This window comes from Phacochoerus africanus, chromosome 3 (genome assembly GCF_016906955.1).
Source record: "Phacochoerus africanus isolate WHEZ1 chromosome 3, ROS_Pafr_v1, whole genome shotgun sequence".
NCBI classification, from domain to species: Eukaryota; Metazoa; Chordata; class Mammalia; order Artiodactyla; family Suidae; genus Phacochoerus; species Phacochoerus africanus.
Genome location: NC_062546.1, coordinates 174,856,844 through 174,876,878, shown reverse-complemented (window position 1 = coordinate 174,876,878; position 20,035 = coordinate 174,856,844). Strand labels below are relative to the sequence as shown.

At 41.3% G+C, this 20,035-nt stretch overlaps 1 protein-coding gene across 4 annotated transcripts in view; it reads left to right on the top strand.

Annotated features, from left to right (window-relative positions):
• INO80D (INO80 complex subunit D) overlaps nt 1–20,035 on the top strand; it is a 66,951-nt gene that overhangs the window by 41,402 nt on the left and 5,514 nt on the right. For all 4 annotated transcript variants that reach the window (XM_047773306.1, XM_047773308.1, XM_047773309.1 and 1 more), the window contains 5 exons: nt 7,532–7,756; nt 8,689–8,798; nt 10,265–10,398; nt 17,817–18,034; nt 18,963–19,120. In XM_047773306.1, the coding sequence (XP_047629262.1) occupies nt 7,532–7,756; nt 8,689–8,798; nt 10,265–10,398; nt 17,817–18,034; nt 18,963–19,120 (845 nt within the window). The remainder of the gene's footprint in view (nt 1–7,531; nt 7,757–8,688; nt 8,799–10,264; nt 10,399–17,816; nt 18,035–18,962; nt 19,121–20,035) is intronic.

The window sequence follows — 20,035 nt, the reverse complement described above, 5'->3', positions numbered from 1 at the left end:
CAATTATCCTTACTTCTTGCCCAGCTGTCTCTTTAAACTTTTCCTTTTCACTCATTCATATTTACTCACTCATCATATCCTTGTAATCTCTTATTATACTTCAGGCATGGGGCACTATATTCTTTGCCTTGGGTGAAACTGGGATTCTGTTGGTTTGTCATCCCATTTGTGCTTGCAACTCCACCTCTGTATCTGCCACTGTGCCCTCGCACGGGAACCTCTGTCCTGTACTTTAAACTACCTATAGAACTTTATTCCAGTGTCTTGTTGGAGGTACCTGTCATTTATTTGTTAAATTTCTATTTATTTATTTAGCCATGGCTATGGCATATGGAAGTAAATGAATCTGTACCACAGCAGCAACGCAGGGCACTGCAGTGACAGTGCCAGATCCTTAACCTGCTGCACCACAAGAGAACTCCTGCTTCTGTCTTTTTTTTTTTTTGTCCCTTTGCCATTTCTTGGGCCGCTCCTGCGGCATATGGGAGGTTCCCAGGCTAGGGGTCTAATCGGAACTGCAGCCACCAGCCTACACCAGAGCCACAGCAACGCAGGATCCGAGCCCCATCTGCGACCTACACCACAGCTCACGGCAACGCCGGATCGTTAACCCACTGAGCAAGGGCAGGGATCGAACCTGCAACCTCATGGTTCCTAGTCGGATTCTTTAACCACTGCACCATGATGGGAACTCCCCCTGTCTTTTTTTTTAAATCTCATTCTTTATTTATTCTTTTGTTGTCTTTCTATCTTTAGTAGTTACATGTGGATTTCTTTTTACGTATTCTCTTTAGGATTGGTTGGGCTCTTTGAATCTAGAGTGATGTCTTCCATCACTTGTGGAAAATTCTCATGAAGTACTGCCTTTACCCCCTTCTCTCTCCTTAGTGAAAATCCAGTTAGACGCATGATATACCCTTTCACTCTGTCATCTGTTGCTTTTATATTTTTTCTTTCCTTGTCTCTTTGTACTGTATTCTAGATTATTTGCTTAAATCTGTCTTCTGTGTCTGATCTGCTATTCACCTGTACATTGAATTTTAAATTTCAGTTACTGTAGTTTCCATTTCCAGAATTTCTCTTCAGTTCTTGTTCACATCAAATTGTTGTTTATTCAATTAAAAAAAACCTTTCTTTTATTTCTTGCAATGTATACATTTTTTATTGTTTGATTTGTCCAATATCTGAAGTTAATTTTTGTTTCTGCCAGACCTTATTCAAGGTGCCTTTGTTTCCTTTTATGTCTCTAGGTGTTTTCAAAATATTTTTGTATGTTAAAAGTTTTAAGGACAATTATTTATGAGACTTTAACTCAGAGATGGAAATAGATTCTTCCAAAGAGGACTTATGTTTGCTTCTGTAAGGTACTTAGAGACACTGTCAGTCTAAGACCTTTTTTTAAAGTGGTAAAATATACATAAAATACAATTTACTGGAGTTCCCATTGTGGCTCAGTGGTTAATGCATCTGACTAGGAACCATAAGGGTGCAGGTTCAATCCCTGGCCTTGCTCAGTGGGTTAAGGATCCAGTGTTGCTGTGAACTGTGGTGTAGGCCAGTGGCTGCAGCTCCAATTAGACCCCTAGCCTAGGAGCCTCCATTTGCCATGGGAGCGGCCCTAGAAATGGCAAAAAGACAAAAATAAAATAAAATAAAATTACTGTTCTCCCCTCCACCTTTTTTGCGGGGAGGCCACCCCTGCAGCATATGGAGTTCAGATCTGAGCCACAGTTGGGACCCATGCCGCAACACTGGATCCTTTAACCCACTCAGCCAGGCCAGGGATTGAACCTGCATCCTGGCACTGCAGAGATGCCACCAATCCCATTGACCACAATGGGAACTCCCCATTTTAAGCTTTTTTTTTTCTTCCCTTTTCAGGGCCGAACCCGTGGCATATGGAGGTTCCCAGGCTAGGGACTGAATCGAAACTGCTGCTGCCGGCCTGTGCCACAACCATAGCACTGCATGATTCGAGCCATGTCTGCAACTGACACCACAGCTCATGACAATACCAGATCCTTAACCCACTGAGCGAGGCCAGGGATCGAACCCACAACTTCATGGTTACTAGTCGGATTTATTTCCAATGGAAATTCCAAAATGGAAACTTGCCCGTTTTAATCATTTTTAAGTGTGTAGTTCAGTGGCATTAAGTACGTCACATTATTGTGCAACTGTCACCTCTGTTCAAAATGTTTTCATCTTCTTAAACCTAAACTCTGTACCCATTAAATAATTGCTTTACATTTCTCTCTCTCCCCAGTCCCTGGTAACTCTTATTCTATTTTCTGTCTCTATGAATTTGTCTACTCTAGATAACTCATATAAGTGGAGTCGTACAATAATTGTCTTTTACTGTCTAGCTTATTTTACTTAGTATAATGTCTTCAAGGTTTATCCATATTGTGCATGTGTCTCTTGAGATGGTGATTTATTATTTATTTATTTATTTATTTTTGTCTTTTTGCCATTTTTTGGGCTGCTCCCATGGCATATGGAGGTTCCCAGGCTAGGGGTTGAATCGGAGCGGTAGCCACTAGCCTACGCCAGAGCCACAGCAACGCGGGATCCGAGCCGCGTCTGTGAACTACACCACAGCTCACGGCAACGCCGGATCCTTAACCCGCTGAGCAAGGCCAGGGATTGAACCTGCACCCTCATGGTTCCTAGTGGGATTTGTTAACCACTGAGCCACGACGGGAACTCCTGAGATGGTGATTTTTTTTTTTTTTGGTCTTTATTAATATGGCCTATTACATTGACTAATTTTCATCTCTGAGTTCAGTTTGTATTTTTTGGGTAAATCTCATTATTCATGATATATAATCTTTTTTTTTTTTCTTTTTAATTCAACTAGATTGGTTTGTGTTTGTTGAGAAGTTTGCATCTATACTTATAAGGGATATCCATCTGTTTCTTTCTTTTGGTGTCTTTGTCTGACTTTGGTATTGGTGTTAAACTGGCCTGATATAATGAGTTGAAAAATATTCCCTCTTTATTTTTTGGAAGATTTTATGTGAAAGGTTGATGGTAATTCATCAGTGAAGCCATCTGGTTATACATCTTTTCTCTGAGGGAAGATACTGCTTTTTTGTGGTTTAATAAAGTAAATTAAAAAGAATTTTATTTGGAGGATTTCTTGTCATACCTTGAGATTATGAACAAGCCCGAAGTCTTATGAAGTCAGGTTTGGAATTTACTGCTTTGTATTTGGAGCTGTTAGTACTATTTTAATAATAATACTTATGATTTCCCATGCATAATTTCTTTTCATTCTCTTAACTGGGGGAGCTAGGCTAGCCAGTTATATTTCTTATTTCACAGATGAGAAATGCTAAAGAAGGAAGGACTCTTAACATATTGAGCAATGCCATAGTTGCCAGACCTTGTCCCTGCTGCTAAATGATGTGAACTGGCCTTTCTCTTCCTAGCTGCTACTCTGCCTCAGCAGCCAGGTGTGAAATATTAGCATCTTAGAAGTGGGAGGCATCTTGGAGATTTTTTAGTCTAGGGTCATGCCAGGGATGATCTGTGGACCTGGGCTAGTCTGCAGTGCTTGTTACTGGGCCCCAGCAAGGTAAGTATGGCAGTTATCAGTAAGCTTTGCAAACTTTTATGACGACGTAATGTGCCTCAACATCCAGGTGCCTCTTTCCATGGTTAACTTGAGAGCCACTAATTTAGTCCGTTTTCCCTGCTGCGATAGTCTTTTCAAATAACAATTTTGGCAGTTGGTTACCCACTGTAGCTTTATTTTCCCTCTAAGACTTGCTGTTTCTCTTCCTTCCTCTTTCTGTTATGGCACTTCCATCCTCCCAGTTATTCAGATTCAAAGTCATTATCAACTTTGTTATCCTTCATACCCAGTCACTGAACTGAGTTCCTTCTTTTATGATAATGGCCCTTATATATCTTGTTCTTTCTATTATCTCTGTGGCCTTTTACTTTTAGTCACTCCCGGTTGTTATTAGCTGTTGATTCTGAAATTTGTATCTCTTCCCTAAATGTGTTCAAGTTTATAATTCCCAATGGTTTTTCCCCTACTCCCTTTGATGCCTTGTCTGTACTTTAAATTCTTTGAGTCTAAAATGGAATTCTGGGGACTTCCCGTTGTGGCACAGCAGAAACAAATTCAACTAGTATCCATGAGGATGTGGGTTCCCTGCCCCTCGCTCAGTGGGTTGCGGATCTGGCATTGCTGTGAGCTGCAGTGTAGGTCGCAGACATGGCTAGGATCCATGTGGCTGTGGCTGTGGCATAGGCCAGCGGCTGTAGCTCCAATTCAACCCCTAGCCTGGGAACTTCCATATGCTGCAGGTATGGCCCTAAAAAGCAAAAAAAAAAAAAAAAAAAAAAAACCGAGGAATTCGTGATGCAGGTTCAATCCCTGGCCCGCACAGTGTGTTAAGGGTCTGTGGCCTAGGTCCAATAGCAGCTCGGATCAGATCCGGGGCTTTGGAACTTCACGTGCATTGGGGCCACCAGAAAAGAAGAATGAATGAATGAATGAATGAAAAATAAAATGGAATTTATTTCCTATTTCAAATCTGCCCTTGCTCCTGTTTTCTGGTCTTTGCGGATAGAAACCGCTGAGTGATTATTGTCCCTCCGGTTTCTCATTGAGAAAGTCTGACTTTTATACATGCAGATTACCTCTCAAATCCTCTGTCCTGCTGCTGCCCCCCTGGTGTGGGGTCCTTGTTATTTCCTAACCTGGAGTTTTATGATTATAATTTCCTCACTGTTCTATTCTATTTCACCATTTGTACCTCTGGACAGTATAATCTTTCTCATGAACAGGTCTGTTATTGTTACTGTTTTTTTTTTTTTTTTTTAATAATTGCCAAGGTTCTTCATTGCCCATGGAATAAAAGTTAAACTCTTCGATCTGACATTTCGGCTTGGAAAGGCTGCCTTACCCACCATCACTCCCCTTCATACCCGACTCCTTAGCCAAACCAAGCCAGTCAGTCCTTGCTCTTCCCCATCCTGTCCGTCTCTGTATCTTGGCTTGTATTGTTTTATCCTTGTGAGGTACCTCTCTCCTCTCTTCTTCATATTCTCCCCTTTCTTTAAGGTTCAGTTCTGTTGTCATCCCTTGACAAAGCCTTTCATGCTGCAGTCTTGCCAGCGGACTTTAAAAGCATTTAATCCGTATCGCTCTTATGTTACTTGTTTTCTACCTCACACTAAAGAATTTTCTAGCACTTATTCGCTGTACTGGAACTCCCAAATGGAGACCTGCTGGGGGGCTTTGGGGGAACAATTAAAGTGAAGATTTCTACCTCCCATCCCATGGAAGTTCTGGTTCAGTAGATCTCGGATAGGTCTTGGGAAACTGAAAATTTAAAAAGCTCCTAGATTTTTAAAATTTGAGGTCAGATATTTTAACCATTGATCTGTCTTCCCACAGTTTTATTTTATTTTATTTTTTGGCTGTACCCATGGCATGCGGAAGTTCTCAGGCCAGGAATCAAGAAGCCTGTGACACAGCAGTGACACTAGATCCTTAACCCACTAGGCCCCTAGGGAACTCCCATCCCACAATTTTATTTTGTTTTTATTTTTAATTTTTATTTATTTACTTATTTAGTTTTGCTTTTTAGGGCGGCACTCGTGGCATACGGAGGTTCCCAGGCTAGGGGTTGAATCAGAGGTATAGCTGCTGGCCTACACCACAGCCACAGCAACGCAGGACCTGAGCCTCATCTGTGACTTACACTGCAGCTCATGGCAACATCGGATCCTTAACCCACTGAGCAAGGCCAGGGATTGAACCTGCGTCCTCATGGATGCTAGTTAGATTCTCTAAGCACTGAGCCACGATGGGAACTCCTGTTTTTTATTTATTTTTAAAATTCTTTTGTTTTTTTATGGCTTTGCCAGCAACATACAGAGGTTCCCAGGCTATGGGTCCAATCGGAGCTGTAGCCGATGACTTAATGCCACAGCCGTAATGTGAGATCCGAGCCTTGTTTGTGATCTACACCACAGCTCATGGCAACGCTGGATTCTTAATGCACCAAGTGAGACCAGGGATCGAACCCGCATTCTCATGGATACTAGTCGGGTTTGTTAACCGCTGAGCCACGACGGGAACTCCTTGTCCTACAATTTTAGATACCCATTCTATCCTCTTTTGAATTGTTTAATTTGGAAGATGTGTTTATCTTGTCTAAACAGCATTGCAATATTTTGTTTCCCTGTAGTACACAGCGTGATAGAGTAAATGTTGAATAAATGAAAAGATTGAAATGCGATCCTTCAATTGGTTTAGCTGTAGTTAAGAAACTATCCTGAAGAGAACATGTCTCTTAAGACAGCTACTAAATAAGTTTACACAGTAGTCTGTTTTGAGGTATTCTGAAGGGAAAAGGGGTGATATCACTAAAAAGTGAAGAGAAGCCAAGCAAAGATGTACAGATTAGTAAGATAATAGATCGCCTGTAGTGTCACATGTGTGCTGTTTGTTTATGTTATGATATAAAAGAATGAAGGTAAAACTAGAGGTCAGTTCTCAAGTCTTGTGTGCGTGAGGAAAAAAAAGTGAGATCGGGAGTTCCCACTGTGGCATAGCAGGTTAAATACCTCCCCTTGTCTCTGCTGTGCAGGTTCAGGCGTTGCTCCAGCTATGGCGTAGGTCACAGCTGTGGCTTGGATTCAGCTTCTGGTCTGGGAACTTCCAGATGCCTCGGGTGTGGCCAAAAAAATTAAAAATAAAAACAAATTTTAAAAATACAGTGAAAACATTTAGGAAAAAAAAAAATGAAATCACATTTGTTCCATAGGAAAGTGATCTTTTTAACCTCCCTAGTGGTAGCAATTGCCAACTAGTCACCGCACTCTTGCTTGTTGAGCCTAGTTGTGCCCTCGGTATCGCTTTCAACAAAAGCTTTCTAGCAGGGAGGGACTTTAGCGTGATGACAGAAAAACCCCAGTCACCATTAGCATAATGACAGAAAAACCTCTGTGCAATTCCCTGGTACATGGAATGTTGTTTAGGATATCCTCTGGAGCTTAAAAAAACAAAACAAAAAACTGTAGAATGATTGTGTGATCCTTGCAATCAAAAGTCTTTAACTGCTTGGCAAAAAAAGGATACTTAAAAACTAGTACATCTGAAAGGGCAGTGCTCTGATAGTATGCTGTTAGAATTGACTGCTCTGTGACCTGTCTTTTATAAAATTATGCTGAGAGTTTCCTCATAACCATCATGTCATTTACTCAGATTTAGTAAGTAAGAAGTCCCTGGGCACTTAACATTCAGGAGACACTGATGCACTGGGAATCTAATTATGACAAACCAAGAAGGTTCAGCTTCTCAGAGCATTGGATTGTCTCTACCGCCTCATTGACTGTGAAAACATCATGGTTATTTTCAGCTGCTCTACTGAAATTCTCTTCTTCTAGTTTAAGTGTGAACTCCGCGTGCCACGAGTTTCAGCCCTGTGCATCCAGCCACCCTGCCTCACCCTTCCATTCCATCACGTGTAATCAAGTTTTTTGCTTCTCTCACTGCACTTTCCAGGTCGGATGACGATGATACGGAGAGTAGAAGCTCCAGGGTGACCCAACTTTGCACTTACTTTCAGCAGAAATATAAGCACCTCTGCCGCCTGGAGCGGGCAGAATCTCGTCAAAAGAAATGCCGGCACACGTTTAGGAAAGCCCTGCTGCAGGCAGCCAGTAGAGAACCAGAATGTACTGGCCAGCTGATCCAGGAACTGCAGAGAGCTGCATGCAGTCGAACCAGGTCAGAGCCCCACAGCCATCTGTGTCCAAGAACTCCCCTCCATCTGTCTGCTCTATTTTTTGAGAGGCTAGTCGAGATTCAGTGGGCATTGGACATTGTAGTGGATAGCTATCTTCATATTAGCAAGATCAAAACGTTTGTTTTGTTGAAATTATTTGGATAATACATCATCATAGTAAGCATTTTTACCTTAATTATCCATGCGGATATTGAAAATGTGACTGGGTTAATTTTAAGAGACAGATTGGTAGGTTGGAATATATCAGTGATTTTAAAAATGTAACCAATGTTTTACCCTTTTTTTGGTCTTTTTTTAGGGCCGCATCTGTGGCATATGGAAGTTCCCAGGCTAGGGATCGAGTCAGAGCTGTATCCGCAGCTTGACCTGGGCCAAATCTAATGATGATAATAGTAACAGTGGCTGACAACCATCGACTCTTTACTGTGTACCACAGTGTACACTGTATGTGGTGTTTTAGGTTGTTATGTCTTTTGATAATTACCTGTTAGCCAAAGATACTCTTATCTCCACTTTCCAGGTGAGGAGGTTGAGTCTTAAGCGAGGCTAAGTAACTTGTCCAAGGTCACACGGCTAGTAAGAGGTAGAGTCAAGATTCAGAACCAGGTCTGTCTGATCTAGTCTCCGGGTCTTCATCACTATATTGCCTCTTTTTGAAGTAAGAGGAACCAAAATACCATTTAAACAAGCAAGCAAACAAAAAAACACAGTTGAGACCAATTATGATGTCATTATTTGTTTTGTCAGTGGACTGGGGAAGTATTGAAACTGGTAGTGGTGACTCATGTTTGCGTTTTAATTAATAAGTGTGGATCGTTAAAATGTGGGTGTTACAGAGTAGTAACATTATTTTGAATAATTGCCCCGGTTGAGACATTTTTTAAAAATTAATTTTGTGCTGTTCGCTCCCTAGTCTAAGCCGGACCAAGTTGAAGGAGGTGGAGCCAGCAGCATGCAGTGGGACCGTGAAGGGCGAGCAGTGCACCAACAAAGCCCTTCCATTCACCAGACACTGTTTCCAACGTATCCTCTTAACTACGTCAAGTGCGCATTAGAAAGAACTGACTCCTTCGGGAGATGTATTTCATTCTCAGGCCAATTTTGAATGACTGTTGAAGTCATAAATATTTAATATTTAAAATAATTTTCATATAACTTCTGATGTTCAGTGATGTCCTCTGAATAATTTTTTTTTTTGCTTATATCATTGTGATTCTTTATTCAAGAATCATCTAAAAATAAGCAAAATTGACAGCCAGTAGTACGTCCTTCCAGTGGCTACCACTTAAATTTTGATAATAGGATTCTGGTCTTTCTAGTGCTTCTAGGAAGTTTGCAAGAGGCAACTATGACACTCATTGACGGGAAAACCAAATCCCATTATTCAAAAACTATTTTTAGTCTTCCAACAAAGTTATGCAGTTTTATAGTATGCTTTTTTGCTGTGGGATTAATTTACTATTTTATTGAGTATGCTGCTGATTTGAAACAACTGAAAGATAACAAAAATCACTGACTAGGAAAGAAGATATCGTAAGACAGAATATACTTGAGGAAAACCTCTATTAAAGAGCTTCAGGCTGGTTGTGAATCTTATTACTCACTTTTATTAAACATTTAAAGTTGAGTAGCATTTAAAAAATTTACATAGTAGCAATTACTTACTCTTCTTTACTAGTTGATCTTTGCCTTCCTTTTTGTTCTTGGCATTGTATTTTCGCAGCTTTTCCAGCTGCAGTTCTATGCAGTAAAGGCTTTATAAATGACCTTAACTATAAAAGCATGAAGGAAAAATGAATGGTATTTCCTTAATAGATATAAAGTAAATCTGTAGAAATATAGTTAGTGACTAAAAGTATGGATACTTAAAAATATTGATTATTTTAAAGAATATTTTTCATTATCTTTAAAAGATTGATTATTTTAATTTTGGAATGTCAAGCTGACATCCCAACTTTAATAGTACACTTTTGATTTAAAAGTGATTTTTCCTGAGTTGCAGGTTTGAATTTGGTGTTGAAAATGTGAAATGAAGGATCCAAAATTAGATGAGTTTTTGGTAATTTTATCTTTAAATATTTATTCTTGATGAGTATCACAGGCAGAAATTTTCCTTAAAAGATTAAGGTTTAAAAAAAAACCCCAAAACCAAAAAACCACGTTGCCACTATAGTAGAACTTTCAGGAGTTAAGCGTGTTAAGAAGGAAATGACCCTACTAATAGGAATCAGAACGGCTGTGAGGGAAACTCATGTTAGGAAGCCGTTAGCAAAAGAGACTCCTTTACAAGTATCTTCTGATAAATGAAGATGATAAATTCAGCAGTTGTAGTTTTCCTGCATTGGTATTCAGGTTGGTTCTTTAGCTTTTATAGATACTAAAGTGTGTACTTACTAAGTACAGGTAAGGGAAGAAGCAACTTCTATATGCAAATTGAAAACATGAGTACTGCTTCAGTGTATTTTATTCCTAACTTTAAAAAAAACCAGATATCCTCTTGAATCGCTCTCAGCAACTCTTCTCAAGTTGCACGGCCAAGTTTGCAGATGGACAGCAGTGTTCTGTGCCCGTTTTTGACATTACACACCAGACACCTCTGTGTGAAGAACATGCCAAAAAAATGGTGAGTTCATATTTTATTTTCTGCAATAGAGGCTTTCAAGGTTTTAATAGCTATCCACAGCAGGAAATATTTTGTGACGACACATACTATGTGTGTATGTAAATCACTGAAACAAATTTTATGAAACAATAACTTTTTTAATACCTTGTATTTCATAGACTGTGCTGTTTTCACCAAAAGAAAAAAAAATACTGGTCATAACCATTGAATTAATTTTATACCCTGGTTTGAAAAAAAAATTCTAGGAAGTATGTAGTAATTACTTAGATATAGTCATTTTGTTTATTATCTATACCTCTCCTATACGACTCTTCTCCTTAAGACACATTTTTTGGAGTTCCTGTTGTGTAGTGGTTAACGAATCTGACTAGGAACCATGAGGTTGTGGGTTCGATCCCTGGCCTTGCTCATTGGGTTAAGAATCCAGCATTGCCATGAGCTGTGTTATAGGTTGCAGACGCGGCTCGGATCCCACGTTGCTGTGGCTCTGGCATAGGCTGGCAGCTACAGCTCCGACTGGACCCCTAGTCTGGGAACCTCCATATGCCATGGGTGCAGCCTTAGAAAAGACCAAAAAAAAAAAAAAAGACACATTTTCTTATACACAGGCAGATTTCCCAAGACTCCCATTTCTCTAGGTTTTGCTTTTTTTGTATACAATTCTGTGCATGTCTTGGGTATTTGATGAAATTTCAGTCAAAATCAAAACCTTACCATAATTCTGTTGAACCTAATTTTTGCTTTCATTAATGTATCTTTAGCTTAAGTAATTCAGAATAATTTGGAGGAGAGACAAGTATGAATTAGTGAACTATCTCAACTATACAGTCACTTAAAATAAATGCATTTCACCCATCAGACAATTATTGAGTTCGTCTGCCCTTTGTGAAGTATTGTGCTAATTACCCTGTGTACTAAAAGACTGAGTAAAACAACTCTTTCCCTTCTGTAAGCATGTTTCAGTTTGTGGGGGTACATCTCGATAACTGAGTGGCTGTGGACCAGGATTTAATAGTGTAAGGCTGTGGTCCTTGCATTGCCACTAGCTAAATGGATAACAAGGACTGATGACTGAACGTTTCTAGACCACAGTTGCCATTGGATGTATGGCCTCTTGTCCAAGAACCTCTTTTGTCTTTGTTTTTGGGTTTTTGTCTTTTTTTTTTTTTTTTTTTGGTCTATTTTTTAGGGCCACCCTTCGGCATATGGAAGTTCTGGGTTAGGGGTTGAATTGGAGCTATAGCTGCTGGCCTACACCACAGCCACAGTAACACAGGATCCAAGCCAAGTCTTCAACCCATACCACAGCTCACGGCAACGCCAGATCCTTAACCCACTGAGCGAGGCCAGGGATCAAACTTGAGTCCACATGGATGCTAGTTAGATTTGTTCCTGCCGAGCCGCAATAGGAACTCCTCTTTTCTTTTTAAAATTTCTTTTATGGACCATATGTTTTGAACAATTGTGTTCTAAACTACATATACAAATGTTGAATGGTTACTTTTCCATCTTAATTTAAAAACATTTAAAATATAGATCTTCTTGGGAGTTGTGTCTTAAGTGGTAAAGAATCTGACTAATATCCACAGGATGCTGGCTGGATCCCTGGCTTTTGCTCATTGGGTTAAGGAGCTGGTGTTTCTCTGAGCTGTGGTGTAGGTCATAGACATGGCTCAGATCTGGCGTTGCTGTGGCTGTGGTGTAGGCTGGCAGCTGTAGCTCCAACTGAACCCCTAGTCAGCGAACTTCCATCCGCCATGGGTGTGTCCCTAAAAAGACGTGTGTGTGTGTGTGTGTGTGTGTGTGTGTGTGTGTGTGTGTGTGTGTGTGTTCTTGTTAGCTTCTTGAGGCTGTATTATGATTAAGGAATGACTTCAATTTGTTTTTTGAACCACTTTTGTGGACCTTCATTGATGACTTCACGGACCCTTGGTAATGCGGGCACTGCAGTTTTCAAACTACTGACATAAATGATCCTGGTTGTAAATTTTCACTTTAAAATTATACCATTCATGAATACTTCTAGTTTAAGACTAGAAAAATATTGGAGGCTGTACTTCAGGGTCTGCTTTAATTGATTTAATGAGTTGTTGATTAGTATAACAATTTCTTTTGAAGAAATTGAAAATAGTTCTTTTCAGCTGAGTTCCCTGGTAAGAGACTAACACTGGGTGACAAAAACTGCAAATGTCATGGCTCCACTTTCAAACTGTATCTTTTTTTTTTTTTTAGTTATATATTAGGAATGTGTGTTACATTTATTTTGTGACAAAAAACACAGAACATAATATTCACCCTGCCAACAATTAACAAGTGTACATGCTAGTATTTTCTTTCTTTTTTTATTTTTATTTTTACTTATTTATTTTTTATTTTTTCCCGCTGTGCAGCATGGGGATCAAGTTATCCTTACATGTATACACTTTTTTCCCCCCACCCTTTGTTCTGTTGCAATCAAACTATATCTTGAGTTGGTATGCATTTTACCAACTTCACTGGTACCACCCTATCATCAGCTTTACCTGCATTATTATTATTATTTTTATCTTTTTCTCTTTTTAGGACCACACCCATGGCATATGGAGGTTCCCAGACTAGGGGTCCAATTGGAACTGTAGCTGGCAGCCTGCGCCACAGCCACAGCAACTCGGGGATCCGAGCCCCGTCTGCAACCTACACCATAGCTGACGGCAATGCCGGATCCTTAACCCACTGAGCAAGGCCAGGGATTGAACCCGCAACCTCCTGGATGCCAGTCAGGTTCGTTAACCACAGCCATGATGGGAACTCCATGCCTGCATTATTGTGTAGTCTCCTCATAAGTCTCCCTTCTTCCTGCCATGCCCCTTGCACCCACATGTATTGCCCACATAGCAGCCAGAGTAGACTAGGTCTATGGGTCCCACTGTCTTTGAATTTACAAATTTTATATAGTAAAGTTCACTCTTTTTGGTCTGTGGTTCTCTGAGTTTGACAGTGTGTATAGTTGTTTAACTACCACCAAAATCAAGGTAATAGAACAGTCCCGTCTCCTTCCCCCCAAAATTCTCTAGCGCTACCCCTTTGTAATCATCCCTTTTCTATCCTCACCGGTCTATTTCTGTCCCTATAATTGTACATTTTTCAGAATGTCTTGTGAATAGAATCATCTAGTATGTGATCATATTATACATAATATAACCTTTAGAGCAGGCCTTTTATTTTTTATTTTTTAGGCCCTGCCCATGGCATGTAGAAGTTCCCTGGCCAGGGATCAAACCTGAGCCATGCAGTGACCCAAGCCCCTACAGTGACAATGCCAGATCCTTAACCTGCTGTGCCACGAGAGAACTCCCTAGAGCAGGACTTTTAGAATGTACATTTGAACATTATAGTTCCCTGTTTAAAATCTTCCAATGGCTTCCCATCACATCTGGAATCCAATCCAAAATTCTTATCATTGGCTATGAGGCACTTGCAGATCTGGCTTTTGCAACCTCTTCAGCTTCACCCTATACGCTCTCTTCACTTCCAGAGTTCCAGCAACATTGGCTTTCTTGCTCTTTCATCAAAGAAGTCTTTCACCGCCTGTCTACCCTGCCACTTTTTTTTTTTGTCTTTTTGGTATTTCTTTGGGCCGCACCTGTGGCATATGGAGGTTCCCAGGCTAGGGGTCAAATCGGAGCTGTAGCCACCAGCCTACGCCAGAGCCACAGCAATGCGGGATCTGAGCCGCGTCTGCAACCTACATCACAGCTCATGGCAACGCCGGATCGTTAACCCACTGAGCAAGGGCAGGGACCGAACCCGCAACCTCATGGTTCCTAGTCGGATTCGTTAACCACTGTGCCACGACGGGAACTCCTACCCCTGCCACTTTTATCCTCATACTCTACCTGATTTTTCTCCCTAACATGTGTATCTGCCTAATGTTTTTTTAAGTTAATTAGTTTATTTGTTGTCTGTATCCCCCTACTAGAATGTAAATTTCACAAAGGCAGGAGTATTTTTTGTTCATTGCCATATCCTCAGTGCTTAGAACAAAGATGTACCATAGGTAATTGTTGAATAAATGATGAATTCGTCACATAGCTTGTGGGCTAGAGGTCTGGGCTGAGGTTCTGGACTAGACTTGGCCGCTGGTTAGGACAGGCATTGATAGAAGAGGCTCAAGCTGCAGGAAGTCCAAGCTGGCAGACAGAACATGTATTTAACTGGTATGAGACCGTTTAAACAGATGGTAAGTTACTAAATGCATTGTCCTGACATAGAAGTGGAATGGGACAGTGAGAATGCTGGGGTGAACAGTGTTTATAAGTAGTGTGGGTAAATGAACAGTCGGCTTTAGGAATGCCTCTGGGACGCGTCTACACCACAGCTCACAGCAATGCTGGATCCTTAACTCACTGAGCGAGGCCAGGGATCGAACCTGCAACCTCATGGTTCCTAGTTGGATTTGTTTCTGCTGCGCCATGACAGGAACTCCTGCAATTTTGTTTTATACTATCAAAGTAGCTTCCTTAGACTTAGATATTTTTATCTTCAATATCACTCTTGGTTTCAGCTAATTCTTGATGTGTGAAAGGCAGTATTTTTGTATACATCTAACACAGCTTTGTCCACTTTGTGATATTTTTTTTCCCTTCTCATTTGGCTGTCACCTTGCAAAAAAAAAGCGATAGAGGGGATTGTGGTCACTTCTTCAGTAATGAATATTTGCTTCACTAATAACATTTTTATACTCTGCTGCTTTTTGTGCCTTTCTGCATACACAACAGTTGTTCCTCTATGTGTAAAACTATACCTTTTTGTGTGTGAGTGTGTGTTTTAGGGCCACATGAACAGCATATGGAAGTTCCTGGACTAGGGGTCGAATTGGAGCTGCTGCGGCCACCCTACTCTACAGCCACAACAACGTCAGCTCTGAGCTGCATCTGCGACCTACACCACAGCTTGCAGCAACACCAGATCCTTAACCCACAGTGGAGCGAGGCCAGGGATCAAATCCGAGTCCTCATGGATACTAGTTGGGTTCATTACTGTTGAGCCATAATGGGAACTCCAATAGTGCACATACCCTAATTTAAATGATGACAGTACAAAGAGCTATGACCAGTTTTGAGCATGTGTAGGCAATGCCAACTATAATCTCTTGACCAACAGCAGTGATAAGATGCTGTTATTGTAATATTGTAATATCTCTGTTATTGCAGAGATAATAAAATGTGCATCTGAGAATGATAGAATCTATACTCAGACTTAAGGGTACTAGCTGAAGAATGGTGGTTATGTTTTAACGTTCTTGTTCTTCCTTCCTGGTTCTTCTTTGCCTCCTCACTTAATTGTGGCAGATGTAGAAAGCTGGGTCCCCACTATCTTCTCTCTCCACCTTGTCTCCGGGCCCACGTACGTACTCGAAGGACTTGTGCTGTGTCACGACTTCCAAGTCGACACCTGCATCCCTCTCTTTACTCCTGTGCACCGGATTCAGTTTTCTCCCGCCTTGCTGAACGTCTTGACACACTGTATGCCAGCCTAACTGACTTCCTTAGCTTTTCTTCTGGACTCTGTCTGCTTGGTTCTCTCTCCCACCTGAAGACATCATCACCTAATCGTCACCTCACCTAGAGACCCTAGAAACACTTGAGAGTTCTCTATTCCCCTTATCCTCGCCACATCCGAGGAGATGGCAGGTCTTGAACTCTCTCGGCAGGCCCTTTCGTCTCCATCCCTGCTCACTTGCCCTCAGCTGTCTTAGCTTTTGTCTGTTTGTTGTCCTTTTTGTCTTTTTAGGGCCGCACCCGAGGCATATGGAGGTTCCCAGGCTCGGGGGCTACTACCACAGCCACAGCACCACAGGATCCAAGCCGTGTCTGTGACCCACAACACAGCTCACAGCAACGCCGGATCCTTAACCTCTGGAGCGAGGCAAGGAACCGAACCCTAAACCTTATGGTTCCTAGTCGGATTCGTTTCTGCTGCAGTGCGACGGGAACGCATCAGCTGTTTGACTTGTATCAACTGTTGAAATAGCCCTCTGGTGGGAACTCACTTGCTGCTTCTCTCTGTCCCTTTACCTAACTACCAGGGTAGTTAATCCTTTTGAAGCATTTACTCCTTTCATCAAAAATCATTCCGCATTGCCAATAAAATAAAGTTTAAACCCGTAACAGGGTATTCAGAGTCATAAGTGATCCAGTCCCAAACTTCATTCCAGCTGGCTTACTCTTACCTTTTTATCCTCCATTATGCCATAAATAACAGCCACACCCAGGTTCTTGCTGTGCTTTCTGTGTTCTTTCTGTCATTTCCTTTAGCCTAAGGTGATCTTCCCCCCTTATCCCAACGACCTAAAAGCTCTTTATCCTTGAATTCCACATCACTAAAAATAGAGGATTTTCCTTTTGTGTACCCTTAAAAGGTATTTCTGTAATTATTGCCCAGTTTCTTTTACTGTGTTTGTGTATACTTGTAGTTGTATTCCCACCCCCATGCCCCATGGGAGACTAAGTAAGTTCTTTGAGAGCATAAATCAAATTTTATTTAATTTTTATACTGCCGCACCTGTCACAATGCCCTGTAAATGTGGTATGACCTATATGTATATACTGATTGATTGAATTAAATTAAAAAAAAAATTTTTATTAAAGTATAGTTGATTTACAGTGTTGTACCAATTTCTGCTATACAGCATGGTGACCCAGCCATACATATATATACACATTCTTTTTCTCCTACTATCCTCTATCATGGTCTATCCCAAGAGATTGGATATAGTTCCTTTGTGCTGTACAGTAGGACCTCGTTGCCCATTCTAAATGTAATAGTTTGCATCTACTAACCCCAAACTCCCCGTCCGTTCCTCTCCCTCTCCCCTCCCCTCCCTTTAGCAACCACAAATCTGTCCTCTCTGAGTCCATTACTATTTTGTGGATTGGTTCATTTGTGCCATATTTTAGATTCCACATATATGTGAATCATATGGTATTTGTCTTGCTCTGAATTAAATTTTAAAATGAATTTCGTATTCATTTAATTATCCCTTTACATAATTTTTGGTACCATATAGAATATCGAGAAAGGAGTATTTTTTTCAGATAGCTTTTAGGTTTTTCCCAAATAATCTCAGTTTAAAAATAGCCATTTATTGTAGTCCCTGTTGTGGCACAGTGGAAACAAATCCTGCTAGCATCCATGAGGAGGCAGGTTTGATCGCTGGCCTCGCTCAGTGGGTTGAGGATCCGGCGTTGCCTTGAGCTGTGGTGTAGATGGCAGATGCAGCTCGGACCCTGCGTTGCTATGGCTGTGGTGTAGGCCCGCAGCTGTAGCTCTGACCCCTAGCCTGGGAACTTCCATATGCCATGGGTACGGCCCTAAAGAACAAAAATAAAAAACAAACAAACAAATAAATAAATAATACCCATTTATTCATTCCACAGGATAATTTCTTGAGAGGAGATAGCTCCCGCAAAGTTCAGCACCAGCAGCAGAGGAAACCCAGGAAAAAAACCAAGCCTCCTGCACTTACCAAAAAACACAAGAAGAAGAGAAGGCGTGGACCTCGTCGACCCCAAAAACCCATTCCCCCTGCAGTACCCCAAGGGAACCTCAGCATGCCCGCCAGCGTCTCACTGCCAGTGGAGGCCTCTCAGATCCGGTCAGTGGCAGCACCAGAGTTTGTTTCTTTTACGCGTTCCCACTGTTCTCAGAATACCTGGCCTCGTTTCCTTTTCTAGTGGTGGAGGTCGGCTCCAGCAACCATTCGGTATATCAGTCCAGAATTGGTGATGTTCAGTACAGTTTTGTTTTTTTTTTGGTCTTTTTCACTATTTCTTGGGCCGCTGCCGAGGCATATGGAGATTCCCAGGCTAGGGGTCAAATCGGAGCTGTAGCCACCAGCCTACGCCAGAGCCACAGCAACGCGGGATCCAAGCTACGTCTGCGACGTATACCACAGCTCACGGCAACGCCGGATCGTTAACCCACTGAGCAAGGGCAGGGACCGAACCCGCAACCTCATGGTTCCTAGTCAGATTCATTAACCACTGAGCCACGACGGGAACTCTTCAGTACAGTTTTTAGCAAAATATCGGACAGGCTTAGATCTGAAATAAAGGTTTTGATTATGATCACGGGAGCAGATGCTGAAATCAAGAATTTAATTGTCTACTCTCAGATTTTTCTGTTTCAACAGAAATTCCATATATGTTTCAACAGAAATATTCCATCAGAAATCTGATGCGTTGGTAATTTTGGCAGGGAGTAAGCATTTTGACCAGATTTTAAATTCTACTAAAAAGTATTAAGACACTTGATGTACCCAATTGTGATTGATTTTAGTAATTTGCAGTAAAAATATGATCTCAAAATGGTTGTCTTCTCCTAATATATGGGTAGACGTTGCAGAAATGGTGACCGCACATGGTGAGGTCTATTGTTTTGTGTTCAAGTTTCCTTCGCTTAAAGTAGGAGAGGAGACACTTTGAGTTTCCATTTTCCATTTTCATGTTTGACAAACCTACCTGGGTGACGTTGGTGTGAGGGTGCAGAGGGGGCAGTGGGGCCAACCGTGTCGTCTTCCCCAGGAGCCCGTCCACGCCAGAGCTGAGTGCTGATGAGTTACCGGATGACATTGCCAATGAGATCACTGACATTCCACACGACTTGGAATTGAACCAGGAGGACTTCTCAGACGTCCTGCCGCGGCTGCCTGATGACCTACAAGATTTTGATTTTTTTGAAGGTATGGTCAATACTTGAAACCAAGAAAAGTGGTTTCTATTTTTATTATTATTTTTTTTTGCTATTTCTTTGGGCCGCTCCCTCGGCATATGGAGGTTCCCAGGCTAGGGGTCCAATCGGAGCTGTAGCCACCAGCCTACGCCAGAGCCACAGCAACGCAGGATCCGAACCGCGTCTGCAACCTACACCACAGCTCACGGCAACGCCGGATCGTTAACCCACTGAGCAAGGGCAGGGACCGAACCCGCAACCTCATGGTTCCTAGTCGGGTTCGTTAACCACTGCGCCACGATGGGAACTCCGAAAACTGGTTTTTAAAGTTGAGTCTTGTAAGAAGGGAAATAGCTGTTTTGCAGTGTGTTTGAAGTGCTCCCCCTCGTACGTTAATGTCTTTCACTGTAGATACAGAATATAAAGTACTAAAGCTGTTTTACCCTTTTAGAAGGTGAAGCCTGTGCAGTTTTTGTCACCATCTTACAGGCGTAGTGGATCGATAGGTTTGATGGTTAGGTTTGTAACTTTGTTCCTTTAAAAGGAATCATTTTGCTTTAGGTTTTTGGGGGTTTTGTTTTGTTTTTTTTGCTTTTTTACTTTATTTTTGAACAAAGCCATTTGAAACTTGAGTTTTATTGAAGGCTTTCAGAACTTGTCCTCATTTTAATGCCCCACCCTGTACTTCAACTGAAGTGTGCTTTTCCAGAACGAATTTGCTTAATCCCATCAATTCTTTAGTGCTTTCAGGGAACATCTTTTATACTCTTAAGAATGTTTCTTTCACCATTAAAAACTAGGTATTTTTGTGGTGACTAATCAAGTTCTAACCATAGATTTTTTTTTTTTTAATAGGGGAAATGAAATCAGTATAGGCCCGTGGGCTTCCTGTTGTATGAAAACATGTTGGAAATGGGCGAAGAAT